We start from the raw sequence: 23,465 nt of genomic DNA, 5'->3' as shown, positions 1-23,465 counted from the left end.
CATATTATTATTATGTATTTATATAGCACTGACATCTTCTGCAGCACATTACAGAGTACATCATCATGTCACTGGCTGTCCTCGGAGAAGCTCGCAATCTAAACAATGGCCTCAATTCACTAAGATCATGCTGGAGATAATAAGGCAAGAGAAAACTTACCTCCACTAGTAAGAGAGTTATCTTATCTCTTCATTCCTTACGTTACCTCTTCTGTAGTTAATTTACCTCCTCTGTAGTTAAGTTACCTCCTCTGTAGTTATTTTCACACGCAGTTAATGAACAGCCCGTCTTTAACTCTGGAGTTATTTTAAGGATTAAAGGGAAGGTTCAAGCAAAAAAAAAAAATGAGTTTCACTTACCTGGGGCTTCTACCAGCCCCATGCAGCCATCCTGGGCCCTCGTAGTCACTCACTGCTGCTCCAGTCCCCCGCTGGCAGCTTTCTGACCTCGGAGGTCAGGGCCGAATTGCGTACATTTTTACACATTCCCGCTAGTGCAGGAACATTAACGCATACATTTTTACGCGTTAGTGGTGCAACGCGTAAATTTTTGTTCCTGCACTAGCTGGAATGCGTAAAAATGTATGCAATGTGGCCCTGACCTCCGAGGTCAGAAAGCTGCCAGCGGGGGACTGGAGCAGCAGTGAGTGACTACAAGGGCACAGGATGGCTACATGGGGCTGGTAGAAGCCCCAGGTAAGTAAAACTCATTTTTTTTTTTGCTTGGACCTTCCCTTTAAAGAGTTAACTTCAAGACAGAAGAGTTAACTTTAGGTTTGCCTGAGGTAAACTGTTTCCTGAATACCACATGCCTTATCACCATGGTAACAACTCTACAAGAGTTATTAAAGACAGGAGATAAGCTTAGTGAATTGAGGCCAATGTCATATGTATGGTAACTAGGACACTTTTTTTTTCCACCACAATCGTGGGATGTGTGGGCCCCACGTTCAGATTTCTCTGCTGGGCCCCCATGGTCCCAGTCCGACCTTGATAATGCCTGAAGAAGAAACTTAACATTTCGATACTTGCAATAAACCATCTATCATTAAAGGTAGCACTGGAATCAACATTTGTTGGTTTGATGTCTGCATTTCTGCTCCTCGACCAACATCGGACCACACTTCATATGCTTTCATAAAAATCTATTTGTTCTACACATATGTTTTTCTTTTTAACCACTTAAACCCCACAGGCTATTTTACCCTTACCGCCAAGAGCAATTTACAACCTTTCAGTGCTCCTTCCATAACTTTATTACTGCTCATCACACCTAAATTATCTATATCTTTCTTTTTTCACCACAAATTAGGCCTTTTGTGGGTGATGATTGATTTTAGTAATTACTTTATTCTCTATGTATTGTCAAGGGAAAAAATACAACATTCCTCCAATTCCATCCACTATAGATTTAAAATAAACAATGCTACTGTATATAAAACCCACACATTTTATTTGCCTATTTGTCCTAGCTATCAAAACATTTACAGTAAGTATGTTCCTAGATTCTAGGACCTAGAACAATGTATGAAAACAATATATTTGATAATAAAGGTGATTTTTCCATTTTGTGTTTTTTGCTTTCTCGTACCCTAGCAATAATTACAAAGTTCCTTTTTTTTTTTTTTGAAAAAACATCAACAACATACCTTAATGACATACATAGTAAAAAAAAAAAAAAAAGGAGTCCCTAAGGTAACTAAGTATTTTTTTTTAAACAGTCACTTTTTTCCCCCAAGTGTCTCTTTTTGACAACTACAGAAAGGGAAGGGGGGGGGGGGGGGGTTAGAAGGGGTTCATAATGGTTTAAAAAAAGAATCCTTATTTTAACTTTACTATTTTTGATCGTTTTTACACTACTTTTGACTTTCATTCTTATGAATGAACATGGCTCCAGATTGGAGTCATGTTCATTCATATGCAAGCATTTTGGCACAGGGAACACAAGATCCCATTCACCAATCTCCCACATGCAAGTCCTGCCATGAACAAGCAGCGTGCACACATGCACACCTTCTGCTAATTGGCAGGATGCACCTGTATGTCCTGTTTGCAATAGCAGGGCTCAAACTGCACACATAAAAACGTCCAGTTTGCCTTAATAAGCATATGTTTGTTTAATCAGCAAGTACTACAAAACGTACCTTGGATGAACTGCGAGGTGATGATCTTCTCTCGACCTAAGACAACAAAACACAGAAATGGAAGTGAACATTTTTGTACATAAAACTGAACAAAAATCACTAGTAGGGCCCATTCCCACCAGAAGCGCTTTTCTGATCCCTCCCATTCACCTTCATTAAAATCGCGGTAAAAATCGCTGAAAAATCGATGTGATTTCGCACTCGCGTACGTGGAAATCGCAGCAATTTTTCCACAATTTTTATGAAAGTGAATTGGAGCGTATTTAAAAAACGCTAATCAATCGCAAAATGCTTAGAAACTCGCATCTAGTGTGCATGGGCCCTCAGTGTGGACTCTTCTATTCTACTAATCAAAAAAAAATGCTAGCAGAAATGGGCAAAAGTTGGCCTGACTACCAATAGTGTAATCTGTGATTCAATTATGGATATTAAAGCTTTCAGATGGTTCTGGGTCACGATGAGCTGTCTGGGTATTCATTAACACCGGCCCAAGCCCTATCCCATAGAGCCACATCAATCCATACCACGCACTGATGAGGAGCAATACGTTTGAAACATGCTGTCTGCATGTTGGGTTAATGAGGCTCTGTAAAAGTTATTAGTTACAGGCTCACTGTACAGAATGCAGTGTGCATACATGCAGCTCTAGATGTGCAGCATTGCTTTCAAGAGCATAAAGAAATGCTTTGCATATTTGAGAGTGATGCATTATGGGAAACCACAGTTGCTCACTCAAAGCTGAGTTATCACCAATACCTTCTGGTTTCAGAAGACAATTACATTTAACGTTATACGATGACAGGTACTTGGGGTCACAATTGCGTTCTAAATAGTTAAGAAATATGAGGACCATACTTTCAGGGAGGGGGGGGGGGGGCTTCTGACCTGCTCTTTCAATAGCTATGCAAGCAGTACTCTATAAAGTCTGTGGCACAATTCACCTTCAGCGGGGATGAGCAAGGTAATGTCCATGTCTCCCTATGGTTCACGCTAGTGATATAACACAGTCTCACAGCGTGCTGACCAGAAAGCGGTTATGAGGTAATGGCTATTTTCAAAACGCAGAGTGGAGCATTCCATTGATCACAGAAGAGTGGACAACACGGGAGGCTATGTATGACATGTATGTTAATTTTGACTTTGAATTTTCAGTTCAGGTTTGCTTTAAGGCTAGTTATACACCAGGACGTTGCGTTTAGGGGACGTTATAGGGCACATAACGTGCCCCTAACGCAACGCCTGGTGCTCTCTGGTGTGGACGTCGGAGTGAGCCGCGTTCTGCAGCTCACTCTGGCGTCCGTGATGCGTACTCTTGGACGCATGCGGCATCACATGGTCCCGCCCGGCCAATCGCCGCACAGAGCGGCCGCTCCAGGAAGTAAACACGGCACGTCACTGAGTGCAGTGAATATTAATTAGCCATGTGCCCGGCCGCTCTCCCCTCCTCCCCAACATGACTGAGCATGTGCAAACAGTCTAACGCGGCTTAGCCGCGGAGAACGCACAGCATGCAGCACTTTGCTGCGTTACAATGTAACGCAACGTGGGCAGTGTGAACAGCCCACTTGTGTTACATTGCTGTGCGTTGGGGGAGCGTTACAGGCTGCACTAACGTGCGCCTGTAACGTCCCTGTGTGCAAGAAGCCTAAACACACACCATAAAAAGTTCTAGGAATGAACTAATGCTTACAAGAAAAAGTGCCTGAAAGCGTTAATAGGTATACTTTCACTTTGCTCTAGAGGTTTATCACTTTGCTGATGCCACAGTGAGCTCCCAAACTGTTCTTTGATCACCAATTGAAAGTGATGCATGCTGCACCACAGGCAAACAACAGAGGTTCTGTGTGCCAGCTTCATTTATAATAAAAGTAGAAGAGGCAGCAAAGGTAGCTCTCAGCTCTGCTGCACTGTGATCTGGGGGCAGGAGGTGGAAGAGCCTTGGGATTTTTACAGAGATGACATTACTTTAGGACAAAAGCAGGTAAGATAAGTATATGAGGCAATGAACTGAGAAATTGTCTTATACGTGCCAAACTGTAATTCCACTTTAATACCTATGTAGGTCTCCTGCTTGTACAAAGCATAGAAGCTGGCCGTCTGCATGCACCATGAGCCTTTAATACAGAGGAAAAAGTAGCTGACAGCTCCTTTTACACCCCCTTCCCTTCAGAGTGGCAAAAGAGAGGAGGGAAATACCAAGACAACCCCTGCTGCCTCTGAGAAGAGGCTTTGGGAAGTGCAACAGTGCCAGTCATGTGATGCTGCATTTTTTTTGAAAAAAAGTTTAAAAACATAGTGATACATTAACATACAATTTTGTATGCTTTGTATGGGTGGGAGATCCATTTACCTGTTGACTTAAAATCCTGAAGAGCGGCTTTCAAAAACCATATATCTTGTAATGTCTATTGGGAGCGGGTATAAAAAAAAAAAGTAACGGCTATGTAATAAATACAGAAACCATCAGTTTTGTTTCCTTTATGAATACAATTTGACAATTTACATTAATCTAACCACGGTTTCATCCATCTTTTAAACCACATAATAAAAAGACAATTTGTTATGCCCTTCAGTCTCTATGATGAATAGTACTGTATATCTCAAATGGGCAACTGGAAAGCAGAATGTATTTCAATCATCTTTGGAAACAATGGAAAAAATGTATTACAGTAAAAGCTAGCTTTAGTGTAACCAAAAAAAGAAAAAGTTTGAAGTCCCCGTTCAGGCAGTTTTTGTTTTAATATGTATAAAGTTTTGTTGAAAGTATTTTTTAAAGGGAGCATGAGGCTGCACTGCACCAAGACTGTCATGCTTTGAGCAAGCTCATCCTGCCCTCCTGTTACAGGTTCCACAGACGCACCTTTCTGCCCTTACTTTCTTCCAAACTCCCATCATCTCTCAGATGGCATGTAAGCAGATTCTAAAGTTGAAAATGGGCCCCACTTCAGCTCTGTGAGGTTTTCTCACCACATAGAGCAAGGTTGCATCTTCTTCTTCCTTGGTCCTCCAACCATAGCCGGCCTTTGACCTGAGCGACTGGAGCGACCGCTCAGGGCGCCAGCTTCCAAGGGGGCGCCTATAGCTGGCTACCTATACTGAGGGAGGGAACCTACTCCTGGCTACCTATACTGAGGGCACCAACACCTGACTTCCTATACTGGAGGCACCTATGTTTGGCTACCTATATTGAGGGCACCTGCACATGAGATCCTATACTGGGGGCACCTATATCTGGCACCCTACCTATACTTACTGTAGTCTGAGTGCATTCTATTGGGGGGGGGGGGGGGGGGGGTCCACTGCAGCTATAACACGTGGTGCAAATTGTAAGTGCTGTGCTAGCATTCCATTGGGGGGGGGGGACCTAACTGTCCCGCTGATTGTATTTATTAATATTCCTGAAAGGTTCTAGCCTTCATTTTTAAATGTATTCAGGATAATGCACTCTTCCCATCCATTTTGTGGTTATTATTAGTATTTTCTGTTATACATATATGATGTGTCACAGAGATCTGAGCATTTGGCGTGATGTGTCACGACTTCAAAAAAAGGTTGGGACCCCTGTCCTAGAAGGTAACTCAGGTGAAAAGGTGAATTGCATATGGGCCTGTGTGTGTGCGTGCGTGTGCACACATGAAGAGGATGAAGGGGGGGACCAAAATCAGGTTTCGCTCAGGGCGCTGTGAAACCTAAGGCCGGCCCTGCCTCCAACCTAGCCTATTCACTCCTCATGGCACCAGCAAGCCCAGAAATCACGACCCTTGAGGTACAGAAGACCTCACATTGAGAGATGTTATGCTTTTGGAGACATTTAAACTCCTGCTCCAGCGAGAACTGAATGCACCCGGGAGATCAAGGACCTGAGGAACTACACAGAGGAGTTAGAGGACAGGCTAGATAACAATAACACAAACACTGTTATCGAAGTCCAGCATTAAAGAAATGAAAGCTGACCTGACATCTGTTCAACTTCAGCTAGAAGTTTCTGAAACTGAAGATCAGGCTCTTAATCCTCACAAGCCAGATGGCCCACCAAGAGATGTTATTGTTAAGGTGGCCATACATGGTACAATTTTTCAATTAGATAATTTAGTTTGATTATTCCTTTAGATCGAATATAAAGATTTTTCCAGCATGTGCGATCATTTTACCTGAAAAAACGGGATAATCGTTCGAATTTCTTGATCGAAAAAAAAAATATTTTCAACTTTCATTCAATTCGATAATTTAGATCGAATAAACGGGAAAATCGAACGTTTTTATTGTACCGTGTATGGCCACCATTAAACTGACCGATCTGTCACAATAAGGAGACTTCTTCAGGCAGGAGAATGGGCCCCTGTCATTGCAAGGCCACAACTAATAAGAGCTCACTGACATCACACCTAGCACGGTTTTGAAAAGGCTGCAGATGAAGCCCTATACAAAAATCCTAATGTTCCATCAGATTAAGCTATTCTTCACCCATTCGGGCCATGTATACTGTCACTGCTGCAGAGGAAGCCCAACAGGGGTTGGAAAAGCTTCATTTGACACTTCACGCCATTGGGGGGCCAGTGACATCTGCAACAGCCCCAATAGGTCTCCATCACTTCAGTCCCCATAGGAAAGGTTTCCTCTGCAACACAATGGCTTTGCTGATTTACCTTCCAAATCCTCTACTAAATGACCTGGTTTAAGACCATCATACCTGAATCTCTCTTGTAATCTGTAAACACAGTTCTCTTCATTCCTGCCTCCTTTAGGTGGAAACTCCGATATTCCCTCATCTGACAGCACTGTTGATCCATCTAGCCAATTTAACGCACTCATTCACCAGGATTACTTGCTGGATGCCTCCCAATAGTACTGATTGAAACCCCAAGAAAAGATACATTAGATCATCAGTTTTACACCTTTTCCCTTTGTAATAAATTTGTACACAAATTATATAGTCTCCTTTTGGGGCCACGGACGAATATTATGTTAGGTCTATAGATCAGCTCACTTCATTCATAACAATAGTCTACTCCTGTAGGGCATCCTTCTAAAAATTCCCCAATATAGCCCCATACAACGAGATCTGGCATACACCTATTGATCACCACATTTCTGAACTGCCATAACATTGCTTATGGTGTGATGGTTAACACCATGCGGTGTAGTGTCAAAGCATAACCAACTGTTGACAATTTAGATAGCTCCCTTCTAACTGCTTGCCTTAATTTTCTAACAGCGGGCCTGTAAAATGAGCCACAAGTTGGATACCAGCTGCTTACGTAAACGGGCATTGCTCCTGTATGCGATAAACCATAGCCTGAAGATGTTCCACTGCAGTAATTGACTAAACTCCCACTGGAGTTCTGGCCTGTGTATATTAATAGCGACATAGACAAATTAATTGGAGTGACCCGTTATCACCAGGCTGCTACAATGCAACAACAAGATCACACATACTGTATCACACTTCTTTACATCACACCCGTAGGGGCTGGAGCCTGTTTGGTGTGAACACTTTCATTCTAGTGCAGGAGACTTGGGTGCAGCACTGAGTAACTTCAGCGCCGTCAGAAGATGGCGCTGAAGTTACTTATAAAACACTATAATTCGGCCTCCAGCAATTGCTGGAAGCCAAATTATTTCATTCCCTACCATCCATGGCGGCCTGGAGGGGGATTTGTGCAGGAGCAGGATCAGCCATACCGGCTGTATCCTGCGCCCAAGTCTCCTGTGCCGATTCCTCTTGTACGCGTTTGGTGACCCCTGGCGATAGGATCGGCAAAATGATTGGCCCTTCCTGTATCAGGCCTCTTTGACTCTTTGACTTAATTCCAATCCATTTTCCTAAACAACATAGGCCCATATGCAATTAACTTTTTCTCCTGAGTTATCTCCTAGGAGATAATTTTTCTGTTTTAGAATGTGTGTACCCACAAGTCCAGCTAAAAAGCTTTGAAGCCAGAGCTTTCTGTCATGCTGCCCCCTAACCTTTGGAATGCCTTGCCACACCCAATCAAGACATCTCCAAGCCTGGACATGTTTAAGGCCTCTTGCACACTGCAAGTGATTCCGATTCAGATTCCGCTTTTTAATCAGTTTTTACATCCGATTCAGATTCCGATTTGTAGTGTGCAAGGTGCAAACTGCAAATCGGAATCTGAATCGGATGTAAAAACTGATTAAAAAGCGGAATCGGAATCACTTGCAGTGTGCAAGATGCCTAAATAAAAGTAAAAAGTCACCTTTGAACCCTCGTACACACGTCTGACTTAAGTCAGCCGAGATAGCCGATAACCACCTGACCGACAATCAGGCGTGTGTATGGCAGCCGGTGACCCCCAACCCACCAGATCTACTCAACCCCAGTGATGCCAATCCCCCACCGATCTCATAGTTTGCGCCACTCCCCTGCCCAGCGCATGACACCACGCACGTGCCGCTCAATGTCCTTGTGTCGTCCTTTACACCCCCTCGTCAGCTACACAGCTGACATGCGTGTGTGCATGGGAAACATCCATCAAAGGTGTGTATGCACCTTAACACATCACTACAGTGGTTTGCAAAAGTATTCGGCCCCCTTGAAGTTTTCCACGTTTTGTCATATTACTGCCACAAACATAAATCAATTATATTAGAATTCCATGTAAAAGACCAATACAAAGTGGTGTACACGTGAGAAGTGGAACGAAAATCATACATGATTCCAAACATTTTTTACAAATAAATAACTGCAAAGTGGGGTGTGCGTAATTATTCGGCCCCTTTGGTCTGAGTGCAGTCAGTTGCCCATAGACATTGCCTGATGAGTGCTAATGAATAAATAGAGTGCACCTGTGTGTAATCTAATGTCAATACAAATACAGCTGCTCTGTGATGGCCTCAGAGGTTGTCTAAGAGAATATTGGGAGCAACAACACCGTGAAGTCCAAAGAACACACCAGACAGGTCAGGGATAAAGATATTGAGAAATTTGAAGCAGGCTTAGGCTACAAAAAGATTTCCAAAGCCTTGAACATCCCACGGAGCACTGTTCAAGCGATCATTCAGAAATGGAAGGAGTATGGCACAACTGTAAGCCTACCAAGACAAGGCCATCCACCTAAACTCACAGGCCAAACAAGGAGAGCACTGATCAGAAATGCAGTCAAGAGGCCCATGGTGACTCTGGATGAGCTGCAGAGATCTACAGCTCAGGTGGGGGAATCTGTCCAAAGGACAACTATTAGTCGTGTACTGCATAAAGTTGGCCTTTATGGAAGAGCGGCAAGAAGAAAGCCATTGTTAACAGAAAAGAATAAAAAGTCCCGTTTGCAGTTTGCCACAAGCCATGTGGGGGACACAGCAAACGTGGAAGAAGGTGCTCTGGTCAGATGAGACCAAAATGGAACTTTTTGGCAAAAATGCAAAATGCTACGTGTGGCGGAAAATTAACACTGCACATCACTCTGAACACACCATCCCCACTGTCAAATATGATGGTGGCAGCATCATGCTCTGGGGTGCTTCTCTTCAGCAGGGACTGGAAAGCTGGTCAGAGTTGATGGGAAGATGGATGGAGCCAAATACAGGGCAATCTTGGAAGAAAACCTCTTGGAGTCTGCAAAAGACTTGAGACTGTGGCGGAGGTTCACCTTCCAGCAAGACAACGACCCTAAACATAAAGCCAGGGCAACAATGGAATGGTTTAAAACAAAACATATATATGTGTTAGAATGGCCCAGTCAAAGTCCAGATCTAAATCCAATCGAGAATCTGTGGCAAAATCTGAAAACTGCTGTTCACAAATGCTGTCCATCTAATCTGACTGAGCTGGAGCTGTTTTGCAAAGAAGAATGGGCAAGGATTTAAGTCTCTAGATGTGCAAAGCTGGTAGAGACATACCCTAAAAGACTGGCAGCTGTAATTGCAGCAAAAGGTGGTTCTACAAAGTATTGACTCAGGGGGCTGAATAATTACGCACTCCCCGCTTTGCAGTTATTTAAAAAACATTTTTTGGAATCATGTATGATTTTTGTTCCACTTCTCACATGTACACCACTTTGTATTGGTCTTTCATGTGGAATTCCAATAAAATTGATGCAGGTTTGTGGCAGTAATATGACAAAATGTGGAAAACTTCAAGGGGGCTGAATACTTTTGCAAACCACTGTATATACAGACTTGAGACAAGCCTATGCACTTTGGGGCATATGGGAGAGAAGCTTTTTACAAAGGTTTTGTTGTTCATCACCTGGTATAAAGAAGGAAACAAATTGCTCTGTCAATCGACCCGGAGGGAAGAAAGAGTGAGTAAGTAGGCAGCAAAATATTACAGTGTTCATGCTGGTATTTCCCCATTTACATTTTGCAAAAATGGGATATTACTTTTTTTTTTTTTTTTTTAACATTACTGCTTTCATCTCCGGTCTTTTGGCCCTTTATACTCTTAGGCCCCGTTCACACTTGCGTTTTGGCATGCAAATGTCCGGTCCGTTTGTATCAGGACTGCTTCAGGCTGCCATCTGGATCCGTGGGGGAAAAAAAACAAAACAACAAAATACCTTAAAATTTGTTGGGGTCTGCAGAAGGTGCACCTGGTGCACCTGTAGAATCAGGTCCTCCGCTGTAGGCCTCACCTCCACCTCCGACATTCTGCCAAACAGCTCCAGCACGTGTGTCACTGCTGCTCCACTCCATATATGCTGGGCCCATGTGTCCCCATCCGAAATGGCCGCTATAAATACGCATAGGAAGTGGGATAAAACGTCCGGTGTTGTCTCCGGTGTGTTCTGTGCTTCCGTTTCCCATTGGTTTTCTATATCCGGATGGTGCAGTCAGGCTCCGGTCCGGGTGCGTGGGCCGGATGAGTCGGACCAAAAAATAGCGCATGTTGGAAAAGCCTCCGGAGTCCAGATCCCGACCGGCTCCGTACTGTACGGAACGGACGCGTGTGAACGTCCGCATAGCCTTTGCATTGCTATGCGGAACGTACGTTCCGTTTGTACAGTATACGGTCCGGATCCGATCAGGCGGATCCGGACAGGGAACGCTAATGTGAACCGGGCCTTAGATCAGTGTTCTCCCCAAGCAATTCCAGGCGAACTGAGTGCCCACCTAAATTCCGCTAGCACCCGGCTGTCTAACTTGCTCTCCTCTCCTGGCCAGACATTGCTGGAAACCTGAATGTTGTAATTCAGGCTGGATCCTCTAAGTGGCAGCAGAAGCGCTATGCAGTGGTACAGCAGACTATCTTTTTTTTATTATTATTATTATTATTATTATTATTGATTTATAAAGCGCCAACATATTCCGTGGCGCTGTACAAAGTAAGAAACAAACATGGGGTACATAATAATACAGACAATGGTGTACACCAATATACAAGATACATAATTAGTGACAGAATACAAAGAATGATACAAAATACAAATTATAGAATTAGTAATGACAGTGATAAAATTAACATGATGAATAAAATGTATAATGGTTACCAACACACAAAAGGGGGAGAGAGCCCTGCACTTGCGAGCTTACAATCTAAAGGGAATGGGGGGGGGGGGGGGGGAACAGGAGGAGGGGTAGTATGCAGCAAATAGAGACAGTGTGTTTTAGGATACCTAGTAGGAGTGCAATTTGGTCTTAGTACAAAGGGAAGTGGCCTAAGGTAGCGCATATGCTTGTCGGAACAAGTGTGTTTTTAGAGAGCGTTTAAAGGTAACAAAGGTTGGCGAGTGACGTATGTGTTGTGAGAGGGCATTCCAGAGGAGGGGTAAAGCGCGTGCGAAGTCTTGTAAACGTGAATGTGAGGAGTTGATTCTAGAGGAGGACAACAGAAGATCATGTGCCGATCTGAGATTGCGATTGGGTTTGTATCTGGAGATTAGTGAGGATATGTACCGGGGAGAGAGATTGTGGAGAGCTTTGTAGGTTAGGGTTAGGAGTTTGAACTGAATCCTCTGGTTAATTTGAAGCCAGTGAAGAGCTTGACAAAGAGGGTCGGCAGAGCAAGATCGAGAAGAAAGATGAATGAGACGAGCAGCTGAGTTCAGTACCGACTGGAGCGGGGCCAGTTTGTTAGACGGTAGTCCAGAAAGTAGTACGTTGCAGTAGTCCAGACGAGAAATTATGAGAGCATGTATTAACATTTTAGTTGTGTCTTGAGTGAGAAAGGGACGGATGCAAGATATGTTTTTGAGTTGGAGATGGCAGGAGCTGGTTATGGAGTGAACATGAGGAATAAAAGAGAGAGATGAGTCGAATATCACCCCCAAGCACCAAGCTTTGGGAACTGAAGTTATGGGAGTGTTATTAACATTTATTGTTACTTCAGGCAAGGAGGTGGACAGAGACGGTGGAAAAGTTATTAGTTCAGTTTTACTCATATTAAGTTTTAGGAAGCGAGAGGACATGAAGGAGGATATAGCAGACAAGCAGTCAGGAACACGTTTAAGGAGGGAGTTAAGGTCTGGGGCAGAGAGGTACAGTTGTGTATAGTCTGCATAGAGGTAGTATTGAAACCCAAATGAGTTGATTAAATTTACCAAGACCATGCATGTAGATGGAAAAGAGGAGGGGACCAAGGACAGAGCCTTGGGGAACCCCGACAGACAAAGCATGAGGAAAAGAGATCTGATCTGAGTAGGAGAATGTGAAGGACCTTCCAGAGAAGTAGGAAGATAACCATGTGAGAGCGAGGCCCTTTATTCTGACATTTGAAAGTATTTGTAGGAGTAAGGTGTGGTCGACAGTATCAAATGCTGATGGCAGGTCAAGAAGGAGGAGTATGAAAAAGTGACCTTTGGATTTGGCTGTAAGAAGGTCATTGGCCACTTTGGTAAGGACTGTTTCCATGGAGTGGTTAGAGCGAAAGCCAGACTGGAACTGATCAAGTAGGGAGTTAGCAGATAAATAATGGCTTAATTCTACATGTATATGGCGTTCAAGTAGTTTGGATGCAAATGGGAGAAGTGACACTGGGCGGTAGTTGGCAAGTGTGGTAGGATCTAGAGAAGGTTTTTTAAGTAGTGGTGTCACAACAGCTTTTTTGAGTGGGAACGGAAAGATGCCAGTAGAGAGGGACAGGTTAAATAGCATTGTTAGTGCAGGCAAGAGAGATGAGGATAGATGCGGAATGAAATGGGAGGGAATAGGATCCAAAGAACAGGTGGTTAGATTAGCTTTGGCAATTATAGAGGAAAGAGAGTGTTCAGAGAGTGGAGAAAAGGCAGTTAGAGAACAGTCAATGAGAGGTGTGGAGGTGGGATTTGAGGGCTGCATGGAGAATTCACTTCTGATTTTGTCAATTTTATCAGTGAAGTATGTTGCAAATTCTTCAGCTGATAAGCAAGATGAAGGAGGAGGAGGAGGAGGGGGATGGAGAACGGAGTTGAAGGTGCTGAACAATCGTTTTGGATTGTGTAAATGGGTGGATATTAGGGTAGAAAAATAGGACTTTTTTGCCACAGAGAGTGCGTTTCTGAAGTTGTTCAAGGCAATTTTATATAAGATTAAGTCCTCACTTGTGTTACTTTTCCTCCAGCGCCGTTCAGCTGCTCTAGAGCATCTTTTTAACTGTTTAGTGGTTTTGGTCATCCAGGGTTGGCGACAGACACGGTGAGTGTGGGCATTGACGAGGGGGGTGAAGTCATCCATGACTTTTGTAATGGAGCTGTTGTAGTGTATAGCAGTCGAGTCTGGGTCAGTGAAGGATTGTGTGAGGAGAGGTGCCAGGGCATCAGAGACAGTTTGAATGTCTAGATTGTGATAGTTTCTTCGAGTATGTGAGCGTGCTTGTGCCAGGGTGGTAGGAATAGAGGAGGAGAGAGAGAAGCTAAGTAGGTTATGGTCAGAGAGTGGTAGTGGATCATTAGCAAAGTCAATGACAGAGCAGAGAAGAGTGAATACAAGGTCAAGTGTATGGCCATCAGTGTGGGTTGAGGTAGAGGACCACTAAGACAAGCCATAGGAGGAAGTGAGTGATAGAAGTTTTTTGGAGACAGTGTTATTGGTGTCAATAGGAATGTTAAAATCACCCATGATGATGGTAGGGATGTCAGAGGATAGGAACTGGAGAAGCCAGGCAGAGAAATGATCCAAGAAAACAGAAGCAGGGCCTGAGGGCGGTAAATAACTGCAATTTGGAGGTTCAAGGGAGAGTATAGTCGGACTGCATGGACTTCAAAGGATGGCAGGGAGAGAGAGGGAATAGGAGTGAGAGGCTTGAAGGAGCATTTATCTGAGAGGAGAATGCCCACACCACCACCATGCTTATTCCCACCTCTAGGAGTGTGGCTAAAGCGGAAACCTCCATAGGAGAGGGCGGCAGGTGAGACTGTGTCAGAAGGCGTCAGCCAGGTTTCAGTGATCCCAAAGAATGTGAAAGCATTGGAAATGAAAAGATCATGGATAAAGGGCAGTTTGTTGCAGACTGAGCGGGCATTCCAGAGGGCAGCAGAGATCGGAGGGGGTGTAGGGGGAAGGAGTGGAATATTAATAAGGTTACAGTAAGAGGGAGGGAAATTTGATTTATTGCAAACAGTGTGATTAGCAGGGGGGAGTGGGGGTCCAGGGTTAGGTGAAATGTCCCCAGCAACAAGGAGGAAGAGTAGGCAGATATAGCGGAGTAGAAGTTGCGGTGTAGACTTATATTTAGACGTAGTGTGACATGGAAGGTGAGGTTGTAAGTATAAGAAAATCTCATGGGAAGCGAGCTGTGGAGTGGATAGGAGGGATGGTGAAATGTACAGCATATTGCTGACAGCAGGGGAATGTAGTGTGTGAAGAGTTTTGAGGATGGCTGGGGAGAGCAGGCAGATAGTAAACACTAGGTTAAACATTTTTGCAACTACCCAGAGAAGCAGACTTTTGTCAGTGCCTTCTGTTCCCTTCTGATTCAATTCTGGCCGTTGTATTTTCTTTACATTAGAGTTACAGATGCACTTTGAGTTCAGATGCTCAAAACTGACTAGTGGTCAAAATTGCCCTCCTATCCTAGCTATATGCAAACAGGCTGCCAGCATCTTAATTAACAGACTGAATGCAGGTGAGATGGTGAAGTGTTTGAATGGGAGTCTCAGCCTTGTAGGCTGGAATTTAAAGGAGACTCTGTATGGGGCTGGACAGAAATTTAACTCACAGATCAAACACAGCATAGAACACTGCATAAACAGCTGGCAAGGCAATAAATTATATGTTAATTTAAGGCCAAGTCCTAGATAAGGCCAAAAGCTAGGAACTAGTAAAATGGAACCAAAGATCAGAGGTTGACACAAATTTAAAACCAAGAATGTACATAGTCCACGAATTGCCCTGTCCACTCTTCAGCTGCCTGTTGAGAGGGGGGGACTGGCTTTGCCAAATTTTAAATGTTATTACTGGGCAGCAGTCCTACATACGATCTATTGGTGGTTTCAACAATCCATATATAATCCAGCGACAGTATTAGAAGCCACCTATATAGGATCTTACATGGCACTATCTTCCCTTCCATACCGTGGTCCTAAAGCCATTCCCTCCCTGACAGTTCCAATGAAGACTACAGCACGGGTCTGGGAAATAGCTCAACGCTTTCTGCTAAAAGATAATCAATGGTCTCTGCATACCCCTTTGTGGAACAATGTCAGTTTGAAAGAATTTACTACAATTCCTGATCCCTCTGTATGGGCGAATAAAGGTATCCTTAAATTGAGAGATATTGTGGGAGAGCAGGGACTCTTGCCATTTAATGTATTAAAAGCTCAATTTTCTCTTCCCAATTCTATGTTTTTTAGGTACCTGCAGCTCCGGCATGCGTTTGAGACACAATTTTATCACCTACCAATACAATTGTATTCCAGCGAAATGGAAAAAACAATGATGCACTCTGGTCTCACTGGGATTGTATCTCAACTATACAGTATTTTCATTTCACACCCTTCCAAACTGCCCAATAGAGCCCAAGCAGCATGGACAATAGACTTTCCAGATCTGTCCCTCAAAGACTGGGAAGGAATAGTAGTAGACTTTCTTAAAATTCCAATAGCAGCTAAACACAAATTAAGTGCATTAAAATACTTGTATAGGGTATATTACACTCCCCGAAGACTCTCCCGAATGGGGCTTAATGTTGAGGACGCATGCTGGAGATGTAAGGCAGAGGGAGCAGGATTCTTCCATATCTTCTGGGAATGTAGGTGGATTAAGCAGTTCTGGTCACAGGTGCATGATCTGTTAGCAGAGGTGATTGGTCCGCAGATCCCTTTCACAGCTGTCGCTGTTACTCAACCACTTTGGGGATACCACTCAGTGACAAAAAATTATTTCTTGCTAAGCTCCTGCTTTTCTATGCTAGGCGAGCAATTGCTCTTGCATGGAAGAGACCAGAAGCGCCCTCTATTGCAGAATTTAAATCTTCTGTAAATCTCGATTTATCGATTTACAAAAAGGAAGACTGTGTGGGAAGGGGGGTGGGAGGTGCTTGGGTTATGTAATGTTTTGTATGTTAACCACCCTGGCGTTCTATTAAGATCGCCAGGGCGGCTGCGGGAGGGTTTTTTTTAAATAAAAAAAAAACTATTTCATGCAGCCAACTGAAAGTTGGCTGCATGAAAGCCCACTAGAGGGTGCTCCGGAGGCGTTCTTCTGATCGCCTCCGGCGGCCAGAAGTAACACGGAAGGCCGCAATGAGCGGCCTTCCGTGTTTTGCTTACTTCGTCGCCATGGCGACGAGCAGAGTGACGTCATGGACGTCAGCCGACGTCCTGACGTCAGCCGCCTCCGATCCAGCCCTTAGTGCTGGCCGGAACTATTTGCTCCGGCTGCGCAGGGCTCAGGCGGCTGGGGGGACCCTCTTTCGCCGCTGCTAGCGGTGGATCGCCGCAGAGCGGCGGCGATCAGGCAGCACACGCGGCTGGCAAAGTGCCGGCTGCGTGTGCTGCTTTTTATTTCAACAAAATCGGCCCAGCAGGGCCTGAGCGGCAGCCATCGGCGGTGATGGACGAGCTGAGCTCGTCCATACTGCTAAGATGGTTAAATATATTTGAAAAGTTCAATAAAATATATTTTCAAAAAAAAAAGAATGTCCATAGTCAGATAGCAGGGCATGGTATGTTACAAACAGACATATAATAATGCAATCAGATAGAAATCGATAGATGAAGTTGGGATCGTACCATAGACAGACAGATATTGCAATCAGATAGAAATCGATAGATGAAGTTGGGATCGTACCATAGACAGACAGATATTGCAATCAGATAGAAATCAATAGATGAAGTTGGGATCGTACCATAGACATTATACACTGCTGACTCATGATGAGAGAGCTGCTGGCATGCCTCTCATCCTTATTAATATTCACTGCAGTCAGAGCTGGCCCCGCTTCCTCCACCTGCTTTGGAAGTGCAGGGCTTTCACTTTGCCTAACCCAGCGATGCTTCTGGACCTTGGAGGATGCCCAGAACCTGCTGCCTACCAACACGAATGGTGCCCATACATGATACAATTTTTACATTTTTTTGGATTAGATAATTTTGTTTGATTATTCCGTTAGATCTAATATAAAGATTTTTCCAACATGTCCGATTGGATTTTTATAGAAAAATTGGATAATTGATAGTTTTTCTTGATCGTAAAAAAAATAATTTTTTGACTTTCATTCAATTTGATCGTTTTAGTCGGATAAACTGGAAAATTGAACATTTTTATTGTACCGTGTATGGGCACCTTAACCTTCTTGCCGGTTATCCCGAGCTCGGCTTGGGGTAACCTGCGTAGGAGGATTTCTCAGGCCCCGCTGGGCCGATTTTCAAATTTTTTTTTTTTACTGCACGCAGCTAGCACTTTGCTAGCTGCGTGCAGTTTCCGATCGCCGCCACTCGCCGCCGATTCGCCGCTACCCGCCGCACCGCCCCCCCCCCTCCAGACCCCTTGCGCAGTCTGGCCAATCAGTGCCAGGCAGCGCTGAGGGGTGGATCGGGATTCCCTCTGACGGGATTCCCTCGCCATGGCGACCGGGGAAGCCCAGCAGGAAATCCCGTTCTGAACGGGATTTCCTGCTTACTCTGATCGCCGAAGGCGATCAGAGTGGATAGGGGGATGCCGCTTGTCAGCGGCTATCATGTAGCAAGCCCTGGGCTCGCTGCATGATTTAAAAAAAAAAAAAAAAAAATTAAAAAAAAGTGCTGTGCTGCCCCCTTGCCACCAGAATTGTAACGGCAAGGGGGTTAAGGTAGACTTCTCAAAGCAGCCAGATAAGTGTACACTCACCTGTATATGGCTGTGTGAGTGTACTTAAGCAGTTTCCTAACCTCATCTCCCCTATAAGAATGTGTGATTACCCCCGAAAGAGGAGCCAACCAGAGCCATCCACTGCTAGTGGCTAGGATTAGCTCAGCCTCTCTGGCCCAAAGGCCCCAATGTGGTCCAGACCTCTGCAACCCCTATTTCTACGCCACTGGCTTTGAGTCCGCAAGGAGAAAAGCGCAATATATAGAGGCCCTTGGCAATTGCCCAAGTTGTGTAAAAATGAGTATGCCACCCAGTCAGTTTGGTGCAGAGCAAGCCAAATGACGGCTCACCCTGCTTCCGCTGAATCACCGGGTGCCATTAATAGTATTTATACTCTGAATTGTAGTAATTCGGGGTCCGGCGAGCGCTAGAACTCCGAATTACCTTTATGGGGGGGGGGGGGGGGGCGCACTGTCATTTGGTGCTATGCCCCTCTGTGCCTGCAACCAGATGACTTGCTTCGCTGTCCCGAACCACCCGGCTACATTTTTCTGCCACACGGCTGAAAACAAATTCTGGGGAGAACACTGTAGAAGTACAGTAGACTTTGGTACATTGTAATTAATATGGATCCATATCACTAGTGCAGCCCTTCCTCTCTCTGCTGCAATGTCAGGTCCAGCCAACATACTGTCTCATTTCTTACTCCCAATGTACTGCTGTTCTGGCAAAGAGGACCATATATCTGAGGGAAGCTTAGCCTAAGTAACTGTACAGAAATTAAATGCCTACATATACTGCAGCCAAAACTTAACAATGTGGCTGTGAAAACAAAAATGCAGAATCTGTAAAAGAAATAAATCAGCTACAGGATAGAAGCTTTTAACTGATAGAACATAATGCACCTCAATGAAACAAAAAAACAGATCAGTAGAACAGCACGATCCAAACAAAATTACACAGTATACGCTTGTGCATAAGCAGATTTTAAGCTATAAAATAAGGACCTGAAAATAAGGCGTTGGCGTATCTGCGACTAATAAGTTTAGGTCCTCACATATCCTACCCTTCCATCTACTGCAGTCATGTAAGTCATGTGATGAAAGCTATACACATGAAGGTTTTGTGACAAGTTAAAAAGGTTGACATAATACCGGTTTTCTTTGTAGGAAGGACTTACACAAGCGACGAAAGGAGGTAAATGTGATTCAGAACCATTCTCTCCAATTCCTGCTCTGCATGTGGTACTCATACCAATGCCTGCAGGATGCTCTTCAAGCCCTACTCTATTTTATTATTTATTTATTGTATTTATAAAGCACAAACATATTGGACATTAAGATTACAGACAATATTTAGGGGTGACATATAGCAATAAGACAATACAGGAATACATGCAAACCAGATCACGCAGAACAGTATGAGTACAAGGTAATGCTTAGTCAGTCACTGGATGGGGTCATGGAGATTAGGCAAGTTCAGTTCACCCAAGAGTTCACCAGTAATGGAGGTGCATTAACAGGTAGGAGACATAAGGAGGAGGACCCTGCCAGAAGGCTTACAATCTACGGGGAGACATAGGGACACGAAAGGTAGAAGACCAGAGTTCAGCTACAGATTTAGAACACTAGTGAGGGGGGTAGGCCAGAGTGAAAAGGTGAGTTTTGAGGGCCTTCTTGAAGATGTTGAAGGAGTGGGAAACCAAAACGGGGGGAGTGCTGGATAGTGTTGGAGCAGCTCTTGAGAAGTCCTGGAGGCATGCATGGGAGTGGGTGATACGAGGCATGCATGGGAGTGGGTGATACGAGGCATGCATGGGAGTGGGTGATACGGGGGCAGGGGGGACTCATGCGGATGTCTGCAGCAAGCTCTCCAAGTTTTACTCTGCGTGATTGCAGTGTTCTCCCCAGGCTCTTTTAGCCGGGTGCTCCACCCGGCTAGATTTGGTGACCACCCGGCTGTCATCAGCTCACCTCCTCCTATGCTTTAAGCAGAGTTGCCCTGCATTTTCATCTCGACCCACCCAGCTAATTTTTCATGCCACCTGGGTACTATTTCATGCCACCCGGCTGGAAATAAAATTCTGGGGAGAACACTGGATTGGCTCATACCACTGCCTGCAGCATTCTCTCCAAATCCTACTATGCATAGGGGACTTATACGAGTGCCTGAAGCATGCTCTCCAAGTCCTACTCTGCATGAGGGACTTATACCAATGCCTGCAGCATGTTCTCCAAGTCCTACTCTGCATGAGTGAATCATACCAGTGCCTGCAGCATGTTCTTCAAGTCCTACTCTGCATGAGAGAATCATACCAATGCCTGCAGCATGCTCTCCAAGTCTTACTCTGCATGAGAGACTCATACCAGTGCCTGCAGCATGCTCTCCAAATCCTACTCTGCATGAGGGACTCATACCAATGCCTGCAGCATGTTCTCCAAGTCCTACTCTGCATGAGAGACTCATACCAATGCCTGCAGCATGCTCTCAAAGTCTTACTCTGCATGAGAGACTCATACCAATGCCTGCAGCATGTTCTCCAAGTCCTACTCTGCATGAGAGACTCATACCAGTGCCTGCAGGATGCTCTCCAAGTCCTACTCTGCATGAGCAGAACCGGATTATCCACCAGGCAACAGAGGCAGTTACTTTGATCTAGTGAAAGGTCAGGGGCCCCAGCCGCCCCAATAAAGATTTATTGCCCAATAATGAACTCTTTATGGTCAGTTAAAAACAAAGTCTGCAGGAATGCTCTCTGTAACAGATAAGACACATACCGGTAGGCCTCAATTCACTAAGATCATGCTGGAGATAATAAGGCAAGAGATAACTTACCTCCACACAGTGAGAGAGTTATTTTATCTCTTCATTCCTTAAGTTACCTCTTCTGTAGTTAATTTTCCTCCTCTGTAGTTAATTTTCCTCCTCTGTAGTTAATTTACCTGCTCTGTAGTTATTTTCACACGCAGTTAATAAACAGCCTGTCTTTAACTCTGGAGTTCTTTTAAGGATTGAAGAGTTAACTTAAAGACAGAAGAGTTAACTTTAGGTTTGCCTGAGGTAAAATGTTTCCAGAATACTACATGCCTTATCACCATGGTGATAACTCTAGAAGAGTTATTAAAGACAGGAGATAAGCTTTGTGAATTGAGGCCATAGACAGTTTTTCTCTCCCTCCTGGATCCTCTCCCCTCTCCTTAGCTTGTAAAGCTGTCAGACACAGGCTGGGGGCTGAAATGACTAATGTTTCTGTGTGATCTCTGTCCAGCGTTCAAACAGCAGAAACTACTTGCTAGCCAGGAAGGCTACAGGTACATCTGTAGTTAATTTTTCTTCCATAATAGCATCATCATTACGGCCCCGTTTCCACTTGTGCGCGGCATGCGTCTTGTGAGACGCGATGCTGGAACAGCTGTGACGTGTCTCGCAGCCGAATCCCTTTAGCCGCGCTATGCATGGCTATGGGATTCGGATGGTTCAGGGCCTCAGATTTCTCCCCAGCCACGAATTCGAATGCTCTGCATTGGAGTTCTATAGGCTGCCAAATTTCATCCGAATTCGTGGCTGAGGAATCGGCCCGTTTTCGCACAAATGGAAGACTAGCCTTAGACATACTGCCCTGCTAAAAAGCCTTTGGCTGGTAGCACACTTGTCTGTCAGTTTTCTGTGTGCGCTTTTCTGCATGCGTTTTTTTTTTGTTTTTTTGTTTTGTTTTTTTACACACCATGTGTGTCTGTATGAGGGAAAACAAGCAATTTTTTCACAGAAGCTACTTTAATTGATATAGAATATCCACACTTTGCTTTACTGCTGTCAGGTTTTTTTTTCTGAATAGGAAAAACACTTTTGAAGTATGCACTGGCCCGCTATTGATTTACATTGGTTCTCAGTTTTCCTGGGCAGAAAACAGACAATTGTGCTCCCAGTCTAGAGTTCTGGTTGTGAGGTTTACCATTGGTTTGTGCCATTGCAGAGCGAATTTGCCTTTTATCACCCGAGTTATACCTGAAAGGGGCCACAGCCATGCTCAGACGTGAACCATGTTAGTTTGACATGTGGCATTAACCAGCAGCAAAAAAGTGTGAGCAGAGAGGAGTAAAGTGTCTATTACCTCTCCAGGTTCCCACACCACATTTTCTGTGTAGGTTCTTCCTCAGTGCTTCGTAGTGTCTGTTCTCCATGGCGACAGCTAGAATTTCTTATCAAGTGACCCACCTGTGAGACACTGGCTGGGAGAAATTTGGATCTGGTTACCTCTACTGGGGTGGGGGGTTGTCTGGCTATCCATACTGAGGGGGTATCGGACTACCTATACTGTGGAAATAGCGGGCTGCCTGGGTGCATCTGGCTACCTATGCTGGGTGTGACACCTATAGTGGGGGGGGAGGTCACTTAGCTACCTATACTCGGAGAACATCTGGCTAACTTTACTGGGGGGTTGTCTTGCTATCTATTCAGGAGGGACATCAAGCTACTACCTATAGTAGGAGGACATCCAAATACCTATACTGCAGGGACATTCTTTCAACAGGGTGGCTGAGGAAGGGGGGGGTCCTAAATTTACTGCTCTGCTTGAGGCCCTGTGTGGTCCGGCTCTGTGCATGAGGGACTAATACCAGGAGTACATTTGAAATCGGCGCCGGTAGACTTGGGCGCAGGATACAGCGGTATATAGCTGATCCTGCTTCTGCACAAGTCCGGGCCGATTTAATTACTATTCCCCCTCCAGGGCGCCATGGCTAGTGGGGGAATGAAATAATTTGGCTTCCAGCGATTGCTGGAGGCCGAATTATTATGTTTTTAAGCAACCTCGGCTCCGTCTTCTGACGGAGCCGACGTTACTCACTGAGCGCTTCAATAAGAGTGATTCCTATTGAAGTCTATGGAGGCGCCGGCTGCGCCCAAATCTAGCAGCGCTGAAAAGCACTGCTCCGCATACCAGTGCCTGTAGCATGCTCTCCAATCCCTACTCTGCATATGGGAACTTACACCAGTGGCTACAGCATGCTCTGCAATTTCTACTCTGCATGGGGTACTCCCTCCACTGCCTGCAGCATGTTCTCCAATGCCTACTCCCCAGTTCCTACTGTGAATGAATGATTCATAAATTTTAGGTTAATTTTATGTACATGTATACAGCTTGGTATTGGTCCAATC

The 23,465-nt window shown here is 44.7% G+C and overlaps 1 protein-coding gene across 1 annotated transcript in view; it reads right to left on the bottom strand.

Moving 5' to 3' along the window:
- Positions 1–23,465, bottom strand: part of ANK3 (ankyrin 3) — an 825,851-nt gene that overhangs the window by 663,508 nt on the left and 138,878 nt on the right. The window contains exon 2 of the mRNA XM_068258457.1: positions 2,145–2,180. Within this exon, the coding sequence (XP_068114558.1) occupies positions 2,145–2,180 (36 nt within the window). The remainder of the gene's footprint in view (positions 1–2,144; positions 2,181–23,465) is intronic.

This window comes from Hyperolius riggenbachi, chromosome 10 (assembly GCF_040937935.1).
Source record: "Hyperolius riggenbachi isolate aHypRig1 chromosome 10, aHypRig1.pri, whole genome shotgun sequence".
NCBI classification, from domain to species: domain Eukaryota; kingdom Metazoa; phylum Chordata; class Amphibia; order Anura; family Hyperoliidae; genus Hyperolius; species Hyperolius riggenbachi.
The sequence above is the reverse complement of the archived record's forward strand: the minus strand, read 5'-3'. Positions and strand labels throughout refer to the sequence as shown.